This window comes from Dermochelys coriacea, chromosome 26 (genome assembly GCF_009764565.3).
Source record: "Dermochelys coriacea isolate rDerCor1 chromosome 26, rDerCor1.pri.v4, whole genome shotgun sequence".
Lineage (NCBI taxonomy): Eukaryota > Metazoa > Chordata > Testudines > Dermochelyidae > Dermochelys > Dermochelys coriacea.
The window spans coordinates 12,976,922-12,993,483 of NC_050093.1; the positions used below are offsets into that span (position 1 = coordinate 12,976,922).

The 16,562-nt window shown below is 44.4% G+C and overlaps 1 protein-coding gene across 7 annotated transcripts in view; it reads right to left on the reverse strand.

Moving 5' to 3' along the window:
• Nucleotides 1-384: 384 nt before the first annotated feature.
• TET3 (tet methylcytosine dioxygenase 3) overlaps nt 385-16,562 on the reverse strand; it is a 161,964-nt gene continuing 145,786 nt past the window's right edge. For all 7 annotated transcript variants that reach the window (XM_043503189.1, XM_043503188.1, XM_038384727.2 and 4 more), the window contains 3 exons: nt 14,543-14,680; nt 11,992-12,328; nt 385-11,173 (listed from right to left, as the gene is read on the reverse strand). In XM_043503189.1, coding sequence (XP_043359124.1) covers nt 9,312-11,173; nt 11,992-12,328; nt 14,543-14,680 — 2,337 coding nt within the window. In that variant the 3' untranslated portion in view covers nt 385-9,311. The remainder of the gene's footprint in view (nt 11,174-11,991; nt 12,329-14,542; nt 14,681-16,562) is intronic.

A 16,562-nucleotide genomic window follows, 5' to 3' on the forward strand; every position in this document is an offset into this window, starting at 1 on the left:
CACTTAAAAGTCAGAGCCTGGATCCTCAGCTGGTGAAAAATCAGCATATTTCTATCCAACTGGCACTATGCTGATTTACAGCAGCTGATAATCTGACTCTAGATTTCTTAAAATAGAGATTTTCCAGGGACCTTAAGGAATGACGACCCAGTTCCTCAGAAGTTGAGGATCTGGGCCCAGTTGCCCATATCTCATTGAAATTCAGTGGGAGTCAGAGAACTTTTTCCCTTAGGCTTCTTCAAAGACCTCAGGCTAATGGTCCATGGTTCGTGTGACCTTTAAAGTCCAGTTGTGTGATCTTTCCAAGTCATCATCATCAAATAAGAAACAGTTTCATCTTTACTAAGTTTGGTGGTGGAGAGGAAAAAAAACACTGAATTTGAGTGCAAAAAATAAATATAAAATTTATTAAAACACCCACAATATTTTAAAGATATCAGGAATAATACATTTCACAAACCAGCTGGTTGTGTGTAACTTAAAATACAAATAAAAAAAAGGATCCATACTTGCAATTTTTAGGCATCCTAAAAAATAAATTTACTGAAACACTGGAGAAAAAAAAGTGTAAGGAAAAAATACAAATGAAAAAGAGGGGGGAAATTATACAAAATAAAATTATCAGCATAAATTTACTGTACTAATAATATCTACAGTTTAATACACATTAATCCTATTGCCTTGAGACATTGTAAAATCTACCATTCGTCAATCAACCCCAGATAAAACTTCATTTCAAGTAGCCACAGTCACAAGTCAACAAAGAAATCTTCAAGTGTGATTCACAAGGATGCCACCACTGGAGGCCTTGTCACCAAATATGAATTCAAAGAGACAAGAAATCAAATACATCGAGAAGTTACGGCTTTAAAATTAACTAAACTGAATGAGTCTGTCACAATCCAACCTGTTTCCTCATTTCTCTTAAATTAAAAATGCATTTTTTTGTTTAAAAAAAAAAAGACAGCATCACACCTACACTTAATCGGTTTTTGTTTTTTTTACATACAAAAAAAGTATTAAAAATAAAGACTTGGAGGTCGAAAACCAGCTAACAGTAAAATGTTTTCAAAGTGTGACCAGCGGTGAGTAATCCCTGAAAAATGGATGCTAAAATGAGGAAAAGATGGGAATAAAAATAATTATAAAAAGGATCCCTGATATTGGAACAGAAGAAGAATTAGGCCAGTATGCTCTGCTATTCTTAGGCAAAAAGAGCGACATAAAATCTAAGCCTTGAACCTGCATATCCCTTGTAAAGGCAAAGCTCCCATTGGGCCTGGTTCTCATTTACATTAAAGCCCATTTTACCACTTTGGCTGAGTAAAGGGACAGTAATGTAAATGAGCAGTAGGCCCTGTTGAGTTTAATGGGATACTTGTCTTCGTTAAGAATGCAGGGGTGGTTCCCATTACTACCGGATATAAGATTTAGCATTGGTACCTGGAAAGTAATCCATGTATGAGCTGACGAGTACAGTTACAAAATATAATCCAGTGAGACCGTTGTTATTCAAAGGACTAACCAGAATAGACTTTGTGATCAGTTTTGGGTGCTCAGCACTGCCCACAATCAGACCCTTAGGGCCAGATCCTCAGGTGTAAGCGCCATGAGTGATGGTGATTAACACCAGTTGAGAATCTTGCACTAAGTGTCACTGTCCAGTCTCACCAGATTATGTCTCGTGACTGTACTCTTCAACTCACATCCAGATTAACACGCCCAGCGCCTTCAATCCTTGCTCAAGCAAAAATCCCATGGAAGCTCACAGAAGTTTTGCAGGATAAATGGATTGGAAGCATCAAGCCCTAATATTTCCAGGAGTATTTTCTCCCCCGACTATGTAGAAAGAAGTAAATATAGTTGTTTGTTATAATTTTGTTTAAAAGACTAGTAAGGTATGCAAGTCAAACTCTGCTCTGAACAACACTGGTGTAAATCCAGAATAAACACCACTGATTTCAACCGGTGCACAATACCTCAGATTTACCCCAGTGCGACTGAGGACCGGATTTTTGATACCATTCATGGGTAGCTCTTTATTTTACAAGCAATGTCATTGAACCAGATCGTCAGCTAATGTAAATCAGTGTAGCTCCACTGAAGTCAGTGAAACGATGCCAATTTATACCAGACGAGACGTCAATGAGATTATACATGGAATTAGGTCCTATTCAAAATGAACAAGGGTATTGAGTAAAATGAATGAGAAATCACCTAAGAATAGAGCTAAACAGGCCAAAAAAGTTCTAAAATGTCAAGTACAGTGTAAAATTAACCAAATGCATACCCTAGTTTTTAATATTTTTATCTATCTTTATTCCATTATCTATAGTTGAATCATAAATTGCCACGACAGTCTATTTTTGAGGTATTTTTCTTATGTATCGTGACAACAGCAAGTTTACACAACAAAACTCAGGTATCTGTACAGTTTATAACATCAAATCACGTGAACCCAAAAGAAAAGAGAGAGTAGCACAAGCGGGGGGAAGAAAAGGAAATGTAAAAGTATTTGTATAAGTTTTAGGCATCTCTATGTTTCTAGCCACAAATAGTGATACATAAAGAAAAGTCAGACTAAGCTGTGGAACTGAAGCAGGTATTCCTAAAAGAAGCAGCTATACAGTCTATCCTGCAAAAAACAAAAAACTCCCACTGGGCTATATTCAGCTCTCATTTACATCAATGTCACCTGACTTTCAGTCATGTGATAGCCGTGTCAGGGCCTGGTCCAAAGACCACTGAAGTCAACGAAAAGCTTCCCATTTACTTCACTGGACTTTGGATCGGGCCCTAACTGAATGCAAAAGGAAGAGTTCGTTCTCAGTTACACTTGTGAAAACATGGGACATCTGCATTGATTTAAATGGAGTTTCTTCAGATTTACAGCAGCATCAATGCAAACGGAATCTGACCCAGTAGGAGATTTTTGTGAGTAAGGAGAGCAGGATCAGGGCCCCACAGGACTAAATCCTTACTTTTTGCTTTGAAACAAAGTGAGCTGAAGAAGTAGAATATTACATTAACTTTTAGAATAACTGCTCTGAGTCCATAGAAAGACGGTTCCTTTCTTTTCCTCCCTTCACACAGATGGAATTTGCCACCTACTCATGGGGGAAAAAAATTCCATTCTGTGCTCAGACAACTCTAAAACTTCAATTCTGCACCAATTTTATTTTTGCATAAAAACTATAAATTCAGGGCACCAGTTTTACCCCTGTTGCATTGTGCATCTTCGGTAAGATTGCACAAGTGTAACTAAGAGTGCAGTTGAGACCATGAAGTGCATTTATTTTCCCTGCAAGAAGAAAGCCAAGGAAGAAAACCACTTTCATTTTTTACCCACTGTAATAAGATTTACAATTATTTGCTTGGGTTCTGATTCTGCCACATTTTCCAATTTACAGAATTTTTCCAGGAGCTGGCAGGAATTAACCCTCAATTAGCTGAACAAATACCAACTATAGGGACCAGATTCTCAGCGGATCTAAACCATCACAGCTTCATGTAAATCATATGGCGCTACATTCATTCACACTAGCTAAGGATCTGGCCCCACGAGGCAAATTCAGATCTCACACCAGTCTAAATCCAGAGTAATCCCAGTAAAATTATGGTGGATTTACAGCAGCATGAATTAGATCAGAATCTGGCTCTATATTTAGATCCAGAGCAGAGATGCTAAAAGCTATCACTGAAGAAAAAGCAACTTGATTCTCAGCTAACTTTTTTTTTCTTGGTTCTCTGGTTTTACATATACATAAGTAGCACCTCAGCAAGATGGAATCAGGCAAAACATGATACAATTTGTTAAAACACCATAGCACCGTTTTATTAGAAGATTTCATTTAATAAAAATATGCCTTATATAGCCCGCAAAGCATACTCCAATATTAAAAGGAAAAGTTGAGGCACCTCGGGAATTTTTTTCTCTTTCTTTACTATACCTTATTAGAGGACACAGCTACGGTTTTGGTACATGAGGAATGGTCCTAACTGGTTTCCCAATGAGACTTTAGGCCCATAGGATTTTGCCTTTGACCTCATCGGGAGCAGGAAGAAGCTTCCTCCCCCAACTTGTCTGCTAATCACTCTGAGCGAAATTTGTCCTTGTGCAGAGGGCCCGCAAAAGGCCTATGTGCCATGTCAGATCTATGGGATTTGAGTGGTGTGTACTCATGCTGGTCCTCTGTACAAGGGTGAATTTCACTCTGCATAAGTAATTCTTAGCAGTACATCAACTGCAATCCTGGATTCCTTGCAAAATCTGAATTCAGTGATAGGTGAGGGAGGCTGGGAATGCAGGATCAGGGCCAATATTTGGTTCCTGTCCATTCCCTTCATTTCCCTTTTGTTGTGAGCCCTGGATTTTATCAGAAGCAAGAAATAAATGCCAAAAGCGAGAGACTTCAGTCCACTCCACTGTGTCTGGGTAACAAGGCAAAGCATTACAGGAAGAGACTGATGTCCCGAAAGAAAAACATTAAAACAACCTCTTTGGGCTCAAAACCTCTTCCCATGGAAGTTGATGGAAGCTTTGCTGACGACTTTAATGGGAGCAGGAGCAGGCCCTTTTGTCAAGATTTCCGCAGGGTTATGGACTTGTTTGTTGTCCTAGCACCGTTTGTTGGTTATACCTGCTGCAAATCATTACACCAAAAGTAAATAAAAATCCCTTCACACTATTCTGATCTTGTCATTTCGCCTGTGTTATGACATTAAAGACAAATAAACATGGTGGGACGCTGAGCTGGATTCTGCTCTGAGTGGGTAAAATTCACCCTTGCGCAGAATGCTTCTGCACTGCTTAGATTCCACTTAAAGCCAACATGAGCTGAAGTGGTGCGTCGGCCTTTGGCTGTTTCTCTGCACATGGCTGGCTGTCACCCAGTTACAACAGTGGAATCAGCGGACCTGGATCCTCACCTCACTTCCCAGTGGACACCAGAAGTAATTCCACTGAAGCCGCCTGCCCTGGTGTAAATCAGCACAGCTCTATTGTCATCAATGGAGCTAGGCTGCTTTACACCAGCTGAGGATCAGTGAAATTGTTCAGGCAAAATCAGAGCAAAAATCAAGCCTATGTCTTCAAGTGGCTTCAAATTTACTCTGGTGTAACGAGAGCAGAATCCAGTGTACCTTTCAATTATGAGAGAGAATAGACTTCTAGGGCCAGATCCTCAGCAGGTGTATATTGGCATGGCTCCACTGACTTAGTCCTTTGCGGCCATCCGAAGAATACAACTGGATATAGGGTCAATTTCTGCTTCATGCTATGGGATTCTTTTAATGCTTTGAATCACAATGGCTTTTTCATGGTTAAAAACAACTGTGATCGCCACGACATTAGATACAAATGATAGTGCCAATAGAAAATAAAGAAAAATATTTTAAACAGACTTTCAGCAGCAAGGGGTTAATAGCTGTGCATAGTTTTATATTTGTAATAGAAGTCTGAAGCATGCTAATTTTTAATGACTGAGATTTGAGGTAGGTTATATATGTAGTGTAAAACAATGTGAGACTGCAACAGTATTCATTAGCAATTAAAACACCACTTTAGCTGTGCTGGATGGAATTGGGAGGTTTGCTTTGCCTTGGAACAGCCTTATTTTTTTAAACCAAAACGATCTATTTTAAAGCTGTTTGGGAAAACGATAGGCCAGATTCTGACCGCATTTACTCTGGTGTAATTCCACTCCAGATTTATACCAACATAGATAAAATCAGAATATGAGGTCATTACCCTGACTATGCACCTCATTATGCTGGTTATGCAGGTGTAAAACTGGCATAATGGAGCGAGTGGAGAGGCTTAGTTAAAGGGCCAAAACTAAAGGTCAAGACTCTGATCTCAGTTATGGCAGTGTAATTCTACCAACTGCAGTGAAATGACTCTGGGTTTACAATGGGGTCACTGAGATCAGAATCTGGCCCTCAAGGATTATTTGCGTGAGTAAGGCAAGCAGGGTTTGGCTGTTCTGTCATTTTCTCCCCCTCCATCTAATAATATCACCGCTATTACCAATAGGATATGACCGGACATACATTGAACATGAGTATATTCGCAAATGTTATAATATATCACAATCAGATCAGTCTAAAAATTCCTAAACAGAAACCTACAAAGAAGTGTGACTGACAGGTGAGATGGACTGTCACATTCTTAAAATGCATTCCCCTTCCCCACAACCCAAATATTACAATTTCTCGCTCTCCAAAGTCATCTAAAAGAAGCTTTCAAGGTACCCATGCAACAACCTAAAATATGGAAGTTGAATGAGATGCAGATGAAAAGTACAGATGCTGGAAAGAAAACAAAACCACCACAACAAAAAGAAGCCTTTTTTTTTTTTTTTTAAGAAGTTCAGGTCCAACTTTTCCTCAAAGCTAGAAAATTAGCATGCTCACTAAGGGCCTGATCCTGCAACCATCGGTGTCAATGGCAAAACTCCCATTGCCTTCAATAGTGCACGACAGGACCATAAAGACTGAGGGCCAGAGACACAGCTGGCATAGTTCCACTGAAGACAGTGGCCGATCTACACCAGCTGAGGATCTCCCCCTTGAGTGCTTTAGTTTGTTATACTGTGAAGTTCAGAGGGTTTCCTATAAATCTGACTTGAAATAATTCTACAGCCTTGATATGATCTTGGGTATTTATAACAAAGCAATAATAGCTCATTGATTTTCCTTGTCAAATATATGCAACTATACAGAATACAGAAAAAAAAATTATGAAGGACGGACAAAGCATGTTAAATATTTTGCCACTATTTACAGTTCTCCCACAATAATCTGTTTAAAACATACTGCTTTCAAGTTGTTGGGGTTTTTTTTGTTTTTTGTTTTGTTTTTAAATCTAGGTGAAAGTGCTTTTAAAAAAATCTTTCCCTATTTACAGTTTAAAATCAGACCACACGAACGTTCAGGATGTTTTACAGCGATCCTGTGATTTTCTGTGCCAGTGCACGAGGAACAAGGTTTACAGTAAACAAAACGTTATGTACGGTTAAGTTCTCAGCTCTCTCTCTCTGACTCTCCAAAAGGCACCTGAAAGTGCAGAATTATGACTGAGTATTGTTATCCAGTTTTAAATGTCTACCAGGCCTGATCTTTCAGAATCTTATGCAGGGGAGCAGCCCCCCGCCCCCGAGAAGTAATGAGACCACTCAGCCAAAGAACCAGGCTTCTAGTTTAGAATTTCCCACAGAATGTCCTGTAGGAACAGCAGGCAATGGACTTACTCTGATTCCCGCTGAAGTCAATGGGAATTTTGCCAGTGATTTCAACGGGAGCAGGATAGCACCTGTTATCCATTAAGTACTTTATCATTTATCTCAGGGCTCAGTTTCCATGAAGGAAGAAATTCACCCCCGTAGAGAACATGCTCAAGGGCCCAGGCATCACTTAAATACCATTGAAACCCTCAGGGCCAGATCCTCAGCTGGGGTAAATGATTGTAACTCTAGTGAAATCAAGTCTTTTTACACCAGGCGAGACCTAAGCAGTGAGGACTCAGATAGGGTTTAAGTTGTGCACAGAAATTGTGCAGGACCTCTGCACACGGGTGAATTTCTCCCAACATTTTTTGGGGGGATTGCTCCATATAATTTCTGCTAAAATCACAGAAATCCAGCCCTCCCACGGAGAGCGACTCTCTAGCTTCAGAGAATTTCCTCCCACCCGTCGCTCCTATTTAGCAAGTTATTTGAATCAATCGTTCCCATCAGCTTTGTAGAGGGGGAAAAGAAGTCATGATTCAGATTGTTAATAAGCACCACTTAGTTTTGCTGTAATCATCATCGTCGTTATAAAAAAATGGCACCGGGAAAATAATTAGCTTGCAGAAAACGGTCGTCAATTTCATTTTTGTGTTTGAAAATGTCAACTTGTCATAGGGGAGTTTTTACAGTACGGAAGCATGCACCGTTGGAAAATACAGAAGGCGGCTTGCAAGTCATTTTCGGTATTCACTCCTCCCAGAGCTGATCAAACAGAGAACGTCCCCTTGAGACTGAAAGCACCAAACTTAGCTACAGTGAGTACATAGAGCAACACTTTCTAGTCACAGTTTTTGTTGGGTTCTTGAAGATACAGTAACCCCCTCCAGATTTTTTTTTTTCCTGCTATAAGGTGGCAGAGTATGATCGGTACAAAAATAGCACGGAAAGTAGTCTGGATGTCCCAGGCTCATGTCTCTTGTATAAGAAACCTACTGTCCTCTCTGCTGTCACCTTGTAGCTGACAATGTGAGTTTGGTGAGAATATCAAAATAGCTGATAAACTATTCAGCATGAAGACAAATCATCCGGGATAATTTGGTCTTGCTTTCAACCTGGTTTATAATGTATTCATCTAAAGTGTCTGGTGTTAGCTCACATTCTGAACTCACAGCATTTTAAAGCCATCAGACCTGACTGTCCTCCCACTTAGGAATTTACCCCTTTGCAGAGGGGCCAGGATGAGGCATAGCACCACTTAAGTCAGACTTAGGGACTTCTGCTGCCTGTTTACACAGGCTCTGGTTTTCCACTGGTATAACTCCATCAATTTCAATGGATTTATTCCTGAGGCAAGTAGGAGGCAAATCAAACCCTTTACCGATAAACAGGAGCTGTTAGGAGAAAACACTTCTGTTAAACAAAGCATCTTCAAAACCCCGGCATCTGCCTAGAAGTGGGAATCCATTACTCTATCTGCAACTGGTTTCCACATATTTCTCTGTATATTTCCCAGCCCCAGAGGGTTACTGTATCTATAAGAAACAAATCAGTCAAGCTGCAAAATATGCACTTTAGTTCATTTGAAAAACCGGATGTTCAAACCATTTTCGATTGACTTTAAAGCACACGTTTCCAGATGGTTTCCAAGCTGAAATTCCCTACCAGCGTTAACATGAGTGAGCTGTACAGATTTTTTTTTTCAAGCTGGTTTGGTGTGTGTTTTTTTTTTTTTAAGATCTGCTTCATTGTTGTAATAAAAAAAAAATCCAATAAATACATATTTTAAATGGAATTAAAAACCTCTCCTTTGTGAAAGGACACTATAAATTTTTCTTTTCCATTCTTGTGATGTACAAGGATAGATTAAAAAAATGCGGAGATATAAATATTAGATTACTGAAAAATGTTAACAGCAATAAGTGTTTGTTTGTTTTTAACTCCTCTCAAAGTGCAGATTTTAGAAGGTTTGCACTTGAGTAGATTTTTCCCCCCTACATGCATTAGGAGAAAGCACCACAAAGCAACACTGTGGTCCAGTGTTGCAGACGTTGAGGTAAGATGGCCATATTAGCTGTATTAATCTCATATCCAGCGACTGTATGGTCCAGTTACCTTGGTATAGGCATATGAGGACACAGTGATAGCAGAGTTTGTTGGAATAGCCACTGCTTGCCGTGTTGGGACAGAATCTTTCTTTTCTTTGTGTTGGGGCTCGGGGGCCACGGCGCTTCCCCACTTGCGCTTTTTGCTGAATGGCTTGGAATCTTGCTGGAGCCCGAGCCTGGCTGCCTCTTCCTGCCTCGCTCTCGCCCTCTCCGCCAGCTGCTTCATCTTGGCTTCCCAAAGGGCGAGGCCATGATTGGGCTGGTTCAAGTTCTTGTGTTGGTAAAACACCAGTGAGATGCGGGTGGGGTGGCACCGGTTGGGTTTCTTGAGCGGGGTTGTGGCGTGAAGCTCCCGCCTGGCACATTCGATCAGGATGGAGCCGTGGGCTGGGGCCACTGCCACCCCGCCTATGTTTTCATCCAGGAAATTGTGTTCACTGTCTGACCACTCCTCTTCCTCCTCCTCATCTTCCTCCTCCTCCTCCTTGAGGGTCTTATCGGGCAGTTCTTCCATGCTGTCATCCAAGCTGAAGGGGTCCCATAGTTTCTCCTGATGATGGATACTGGGCAAGAACACATTACCATCAGCTTTCAAGGTGCCGAATGGCTTCTCATTACACACACTTGACCCCATGGTGGCCGATGAGCCAAAGGAATCCCATGGCTTCTCATGCAGCCCCGAGCTAGGTGTTGGCGTCCTCCTCTCGTCCACCTTGACCGAGTTCCACAGCTCATCTTGAAACCCAGGGTTCCCCTTGAGGGTGGAACTGAAGTTCAGCTGGCTGAGGTTCCAGGGTTTTTCCTGCAGGTTTGAATTTGCAGAACTAGGCAAGACCGAAGGGCTTTCGCTGAGTTTGCAAGGGCTCCATGATTTCCCAAGCAGGCTAGAACTATGTTGCGTTGCCTGCCCGTCACCAGGAAATACGTTCCATTGTTTCTCCTGGAGGTGAGACTGGGGTAACCGGGTAGCGTTTGAGTGTCCATTGAAGGAATTCAGTTTATCCTGCATGCTCGTGTTGGGTAAGTTGGTATTGTCATTGGGCGTAAACATATTCCAAGAACGCTCTGCATTACTAGTCCTGTCAGAAGGAGACACATTCCTGTTGACTTTGTAGGGGCTCCACTGGTGTTCCTGCTCGCCGTTCTGAGATGACACGGGCACAGCGGACAGGTTGAGACTTGAGTTTTGTACATTCATGGCAGCCCTTTGAATGGACTCTATGTGTGACAAGGCGTCTACGGGCTCTTGTTTGATTGCTCGATTGCTGAAACAGTTTGTGTTTTGTGCAAACGGTGGGGTTTCCATTGGGACCGAGTTAGTCCTATGGGACATGGCCATGGACTTCTGGCTGGCATGCCTGTTGGCTCTCTCATAGGTCCGCTGGTGGTGGTTTTTGTTTCGTACAGAGTGTGAGAGTTGCTCTGAGAACTCTGAATTCCTGTAAGTGTGGTTAAGGTTATCTTGCAACGCTTGGAGGTTGGGTTTCTTCTCATAGCTGCTACTTACCCAATCCCCGCTCCTTGGCTCAGTGGCACCATAATTCAGAAACTGAGAGGGGAACATGTGGTTGCTGGAGAATCCGTAATATCCAAAGGAGGGAAAAGTGAACTTTGAATGAAACCCATTCATGGAAGGCAGATTAGGCTGTGCATAGTAGGAATGGTAAGAGTAAACACTGTTCATGCTGTATGGGTCTGAGGGGCGGCAGCTCCCCAGCACGGAGTAGCTTTCCACCACTGCATTGCCGTTGTATTTGAAAGTGTTGTAATGGTTCTGAGGTTCAACTTTGATGGAAGGTTTGACTGAGTGCTGGGGGAGTCCATTTTTCAACGCCATACCTGTGGGCAAAACACAAAGCACAACGGTGACTGGCCATACAGCCTAGGGGAGTCTCCTTAGTAAGCCAAAGGTTAAGTCATGGGCCAGAGCTTCGGCTGGTGTAAATCGGCATAGTCCCACTGGAGTTCATGGAAATCCACTGATCTACACCAGCTGAGATCTTCTCCCCAGAACTAATCACTGCCAAAGCTTCACCGAGGGTCACATGCCGCTTATTATGTGATTGGAGATGTCAAGAGAATGCTGGTTTCTAAACTAGCGGTATGTACAACAAGACTTGCATAGAAGAGCTATGCCATCCAAATGCTGCTTAGAGGGCAGGCCATGGCTGTGTCTGATTGTTGGTCACGTGCCTAGTACATTCTGTACGCTGCATGCCTTGCAGCAAAGCACAGCTGTCCTGGTACACAGAAGATCCAAATAAAAAAAACCCCCCATCAGCATCGCATGAAAAAGCCAGAAAAGGGCCTGGATATGCCTGAGCTACCGGCAGGTTTGTGGTCTGAATCTCACTGTGAGCTATTGCACTAGTGCAACAGACCAAAGGATCCGTGCTCTAAAGCAAACCAATGAGCTAATACAACAGGGTACCACAAAGCCTCTGGTGCCATGAAGCGTACTGGTGAGCTGCTGCATTGGTGCAACGCAAAACATGCTACACTAAGGATCTGTGCTATCGAGGGAACTGGTGAGCTAATAAAAGAGAGCACCACAAAGGTTCCTTGCTATAAACCATCCTGATGAATTCATATCCGAGGGCAACAAAACTGTGCAAGACACCTGAGAAACAGCAAACCCAGAGCCCTGCCCCCATTACCTGTATTTTGCTGGAGTGTCGGGATTTCTAGTGCTTCCTGCTTTATTTTCTCAGGGGTGATTAGCTTCTCTTTCTGCATTTTCTTCTTCTCAGCGGCTGCCTTTTTGGCTTCTAGCTGCCTTTGCCTGCAAGACTTGGCAGGCTCAGGCAGCTTCCTGACCTCCCTCGGGAAGGAGGTGAGCACCTGAATGGCCCCGCTGCCCATCTTTGCGTTCTGATTCTCTTCACTGCCAAACTCATCCGTGGTGGACATTTTATACAGCGGAAGGACATGCAGCTGCTCATCCTCAGGAATCTTCCCAATGCTCCGATTGTCCTCCTTCGTTAAGGTACACACCTGGGGTGTACAGGGGAGAGGCACCAATTAGCCAATGGTCAGGAAGCTGAAAGCCACTTCAAACCATTAATAACATATGCCCTGAAAGCATCTCTATTCAGGAAGGGCACTTAAAATACATGCGGAAGCTGACGACTGTGGGACAGAAGTACACTGTTAAAATTAAGCACGGGCTTAAGTGCTTTCCTGAATTGGGGCTACAGTGGTGATAATTCAGACCCATGATAAACAGCACCTCTCATTGCAAAGTATCCGAGACACTTTACAATCCATAGGTAAAAAAGAATCACTCTGCCCACCACTGAAATGCAGCCACCTCTAGGACGAAGCAAGGCCACTGTTTAACAGCGCACAGCACCACTGCAACAATAGACATGCTGCGAAGAATACTACATACCCACTGAAACGTCAGGGAGGATTTATATGGATAATATGGCAGATCTAGTATCCTCACCTGCTTTCACTTAGCCTCAGTGACTTTATTTGTGCAAACAATTTGCTCCTGTCCAGGGAAATTATGGCTGCTGCTTCCCCCACCTAGAGCCTTTCTATACTGAAATAAAAACACCTTACACTCCGACAGGTCCCCTTCACTTTAGGTGTTTACACACATTATTGAAATTAGGCTCATGTTCTCCCCCCACCCCCCGGGAACTGGTAGGGAAGTACTAATCACCCCCTGGCAAAATGTAGCACAGCAGCTTTCTGAGCTCATACAGGATGAAAATGATCCTTATGCAGAGCGCCAATCCAAAGCCCTAGTTCAATTGTGCGGGCCCTCTGTACAGGCATGACTATCACCCACAGTCCATCAGAGCACCCAGGAGTGAGCCCTCCCAGAAACCTCGCTCCAACCATGACACTGCCTCCCAGAAAATTCTGCCGGATTTTTCAGGCATGAGCTCAGGAGTATCCCACGTATTTTGGTGCTGCTGCTGGTGATGACGGCAAATTAATAACAGTAATTAGCACTTGTCCTTTATCTAGCCCTGGTGTTTTCACAGCACTGTACAGAGATTAACTCAGTAATCGGAAGGCTTTGATGTCCCTTCTGCTTTCTCAGGCAATTACACAGAGAGATTTGAGTGAAAGCTGATATTTTGGCTTGCAATAATTTTGGCTTGGGTACTGTACTCAATATGTGTGGGGGTGCAGGGGGGAAGGGTGTCATAATTAAGTATGTAGCCTCTCAGATCTTTCAGCTGTGGATCACCAAACCCTTGATAGGTAGAGATAATTCCTTCCCTAGAAAGCGAATTTCTAATTAAATCAAAACTCAAAGGCACCGCTACTGAAATTGGGCTCTCTGAAAAAAAGGGGGGGGGGAATACAAATATTGTATGTTAGCAGATGGCAGCACTTTCAGTCTTCAAAGCCTTCTGCTCGAGGCAGCTCAAGAGGGGTGCAGCAAAGGTGAGTCACCTTTATCGTCTTCCCCCACTGCAAGGAGCAGCTGGCACACGGAGTCCTGCTTCAGAACACGCCCGGAGTTTGAGACATGGGGCCAGACCCTCAGCTGATGCAAATCAACACAGCTCTGGGGACTTCAGTGGAGCGACACCAATTTCTACCAGCCCGTGGCCCCTTGCTAGGTGAGCGAAAGCAGTCCTAAAACCTCAGCCTTATCCACAGCTTGCCTTTGTCCCCAGCTGCTGGATCCCAAACCAGTTCAGAGGGATCAAATATTTCTGTCTGAGGGACAGTTAGGGGCTCTCAGTTCACCTGCATCTCTCACTCACACACACAACCAGCCTAGTGTAACTGGCACTCACTAACACCACCACCTGCCTGCCTCTTACTTTCTCTTGGCTTTTCATCAGTGGCTCTCAAAAGCACTTTACAAAGGAGGTCAGCCTCACCATCCCCATTGGCACAGAGAAGAAGTGACTTGCCAGAGGTTGCCCAGCGGCAGGGCTGGGACTAGAACCCAGGTCTCCTGAGCGCCAACCCAGTTATCTTTCCACTAAGCCACACTGCCTCCCTTGATTATTCCTTAGCAGCCCTACTGGAAATGTCTGAGTGCACCATGGAGACCAAACCCCGACTTCAAGGTGGTCCTTGCAGAGCAGAGGTGGGATGGTAGGGAGGGGTGCTGTCACACTGCATCCATCTTACAGACCAGACACCTTTCACCCAACACCAAGATGACCTTGCAAGAAAAGGGTTCTCTCCCCTCCCTCTTTTCCTAAGCCGAGAATGAAAACGCCTCCTTACCACCGTGCATCCATTGTAGAGGTTATGCTGATCCTTGTGAGCATGCGCACAGAAGTCCATACACGCGGTCACCCCAGAGAACGGCCTTCCTTCTTTCAGACCAAGCCGGCAGTCTATTGCGATATCCTCGTTCGTAACCTAGCCCAAGGGAAACGAGATGGCTCCTGTTACTCCGCTGCCACATGGAAGCCTGCCCGTATCGGAGGTACCAGTTACTGAGCAAAGCCACCTCAGTAATGGGCCGGAATCAGGGGCCTGGGAAGAGACTTGTGACACTCCAGACAACTGCTGGAGCCTCCATTGGCACTAGCAACCCACAGGCTGAGAGCTGATGTAGGCCTCAGCCCAGCAAAACACTTAGGGACCCAATTCGCAGCTAGACTGAGGCCCTTTCATACTGCTCTGGCTCTACTCTAGTGGGATCATCTACACCCATTTTGGGTACATCTACATTGCAAGCTGAGTCTAGGCTCTGATTCAGGTTTGGGCCCAAACCCTCCTTCCGTCCACACACAAATCAGCCTGATTCGACCAGCAGGCACTCAGGATCCCGCCAGGCAGGTGGGTCAGAGCCCAAATCCTGCCAAGACTCGGGTCCAAGCCCTGTTGTTCTGCAATGTGGATGTAGCTTCAGCTGCAGACGCAAGTCAGAAGGGCTGCATGGCACAGTATGGACAGACGAGCACAGCTGTGCACGGCGTAGGTGCAGCAATTGCAAACCCAGGGTTACAATGCAGTGCGGCTGCTCCAGCACAGGCTTGGAAACACCAAGTCCACAAGCGGGTCCCACAGACCCGGATTTTCAGTGCAGTATAGGTAGACCCTGGAAGGCCAGAGCAGTGCAAAGAAGCTTTAGTGTAAATGAGAATTAGACCTTAAGCATGTATGCATTTTTAAGTAGGTGAATGCTTAAGGGCTATTATCACAAAAAAGCCCATTGAGAGAAATGAGGGACCCTGGTACATCATGGGGGGGGGAAGAGGGAGAGATACAAACACACTGTATTTTACTTGAAATAAAACACACAAAGGGCTCAGTCATGACTGCCTCCAGATCGGCTGTGGAACGGGCGAAGGGGGGTAGGCAGAGATCACATGGCTGGCTGTGTCCCAGATGCCAGACTCTGATCTCAATGCCACCAGCATAAATCCAAAGCCAGAGGGGTGAGCCTGCTCCTGCATGGACGTAACACCTGCCCTGGGCATCTCTCCACTCATCACCCCCGAGCAGCAACCCTTCTCTTCTATGCCTTAGAGCCTCAGCTGAGCCCAGGCTATATATGCTTCCCCAGCCTTGTTGTGGACACCCACCCTTGGGTGTGTTTTCTCCAAGCTGCTGCCAAACGTCCTCCTTGGAAACAGAACCCGTGTTGCTCGTGATCCGAGCATCCTGCTTCCTGGCTTCTGCCACTAAAATCCCCAGCCTGCGTCAGTCCCGATGGGGTTGAGTGGTGCAATCACAGGGGTGGAGTGCAATCTAACTGCACCCCAAAGACATTTAAAGCTCGAACGTCTGACCAGATGCTATCGCTTTATAACAATCCACAATGGCTAGCTTCAGGGTGTGGTCTTTGGCCTGCCAGGTGCTGAGCTTCTTCAGTGCCCTCTGATTTCAACGGAGAAGGTGGATGCACAGCACTGTGAAGGACTGACCCTTTCTTCCACGCTGGCATAATAAAACCTCACCACCCGTGGTGCCCTTTTTGGCAGCCTAAGGACTGAACGGATGATGGAGACAGCCAGAGATGAGGGGTCTCCCCCAGGGGAAGCCCACCCTGTGGAAAAACACAGGAGTTTGGGGCTGTCAGCCTAGCACCTTCTGCCAGCACTAGAGTCACTTCAAATAATCAAGGAAAGAAGCAAATATCAAGCAGCACTGAAGTCTTCACTCTGCTGGCATGTCACCCACCCAGGGCTGTGTCCGTGCAATATGTCATAGGAATGCCATTCTGGACTGCATCACCAGGGACATGCGCCTACATTTCCAACCCTAACCTCCATGGGTTTGCACCAGGCAAAAT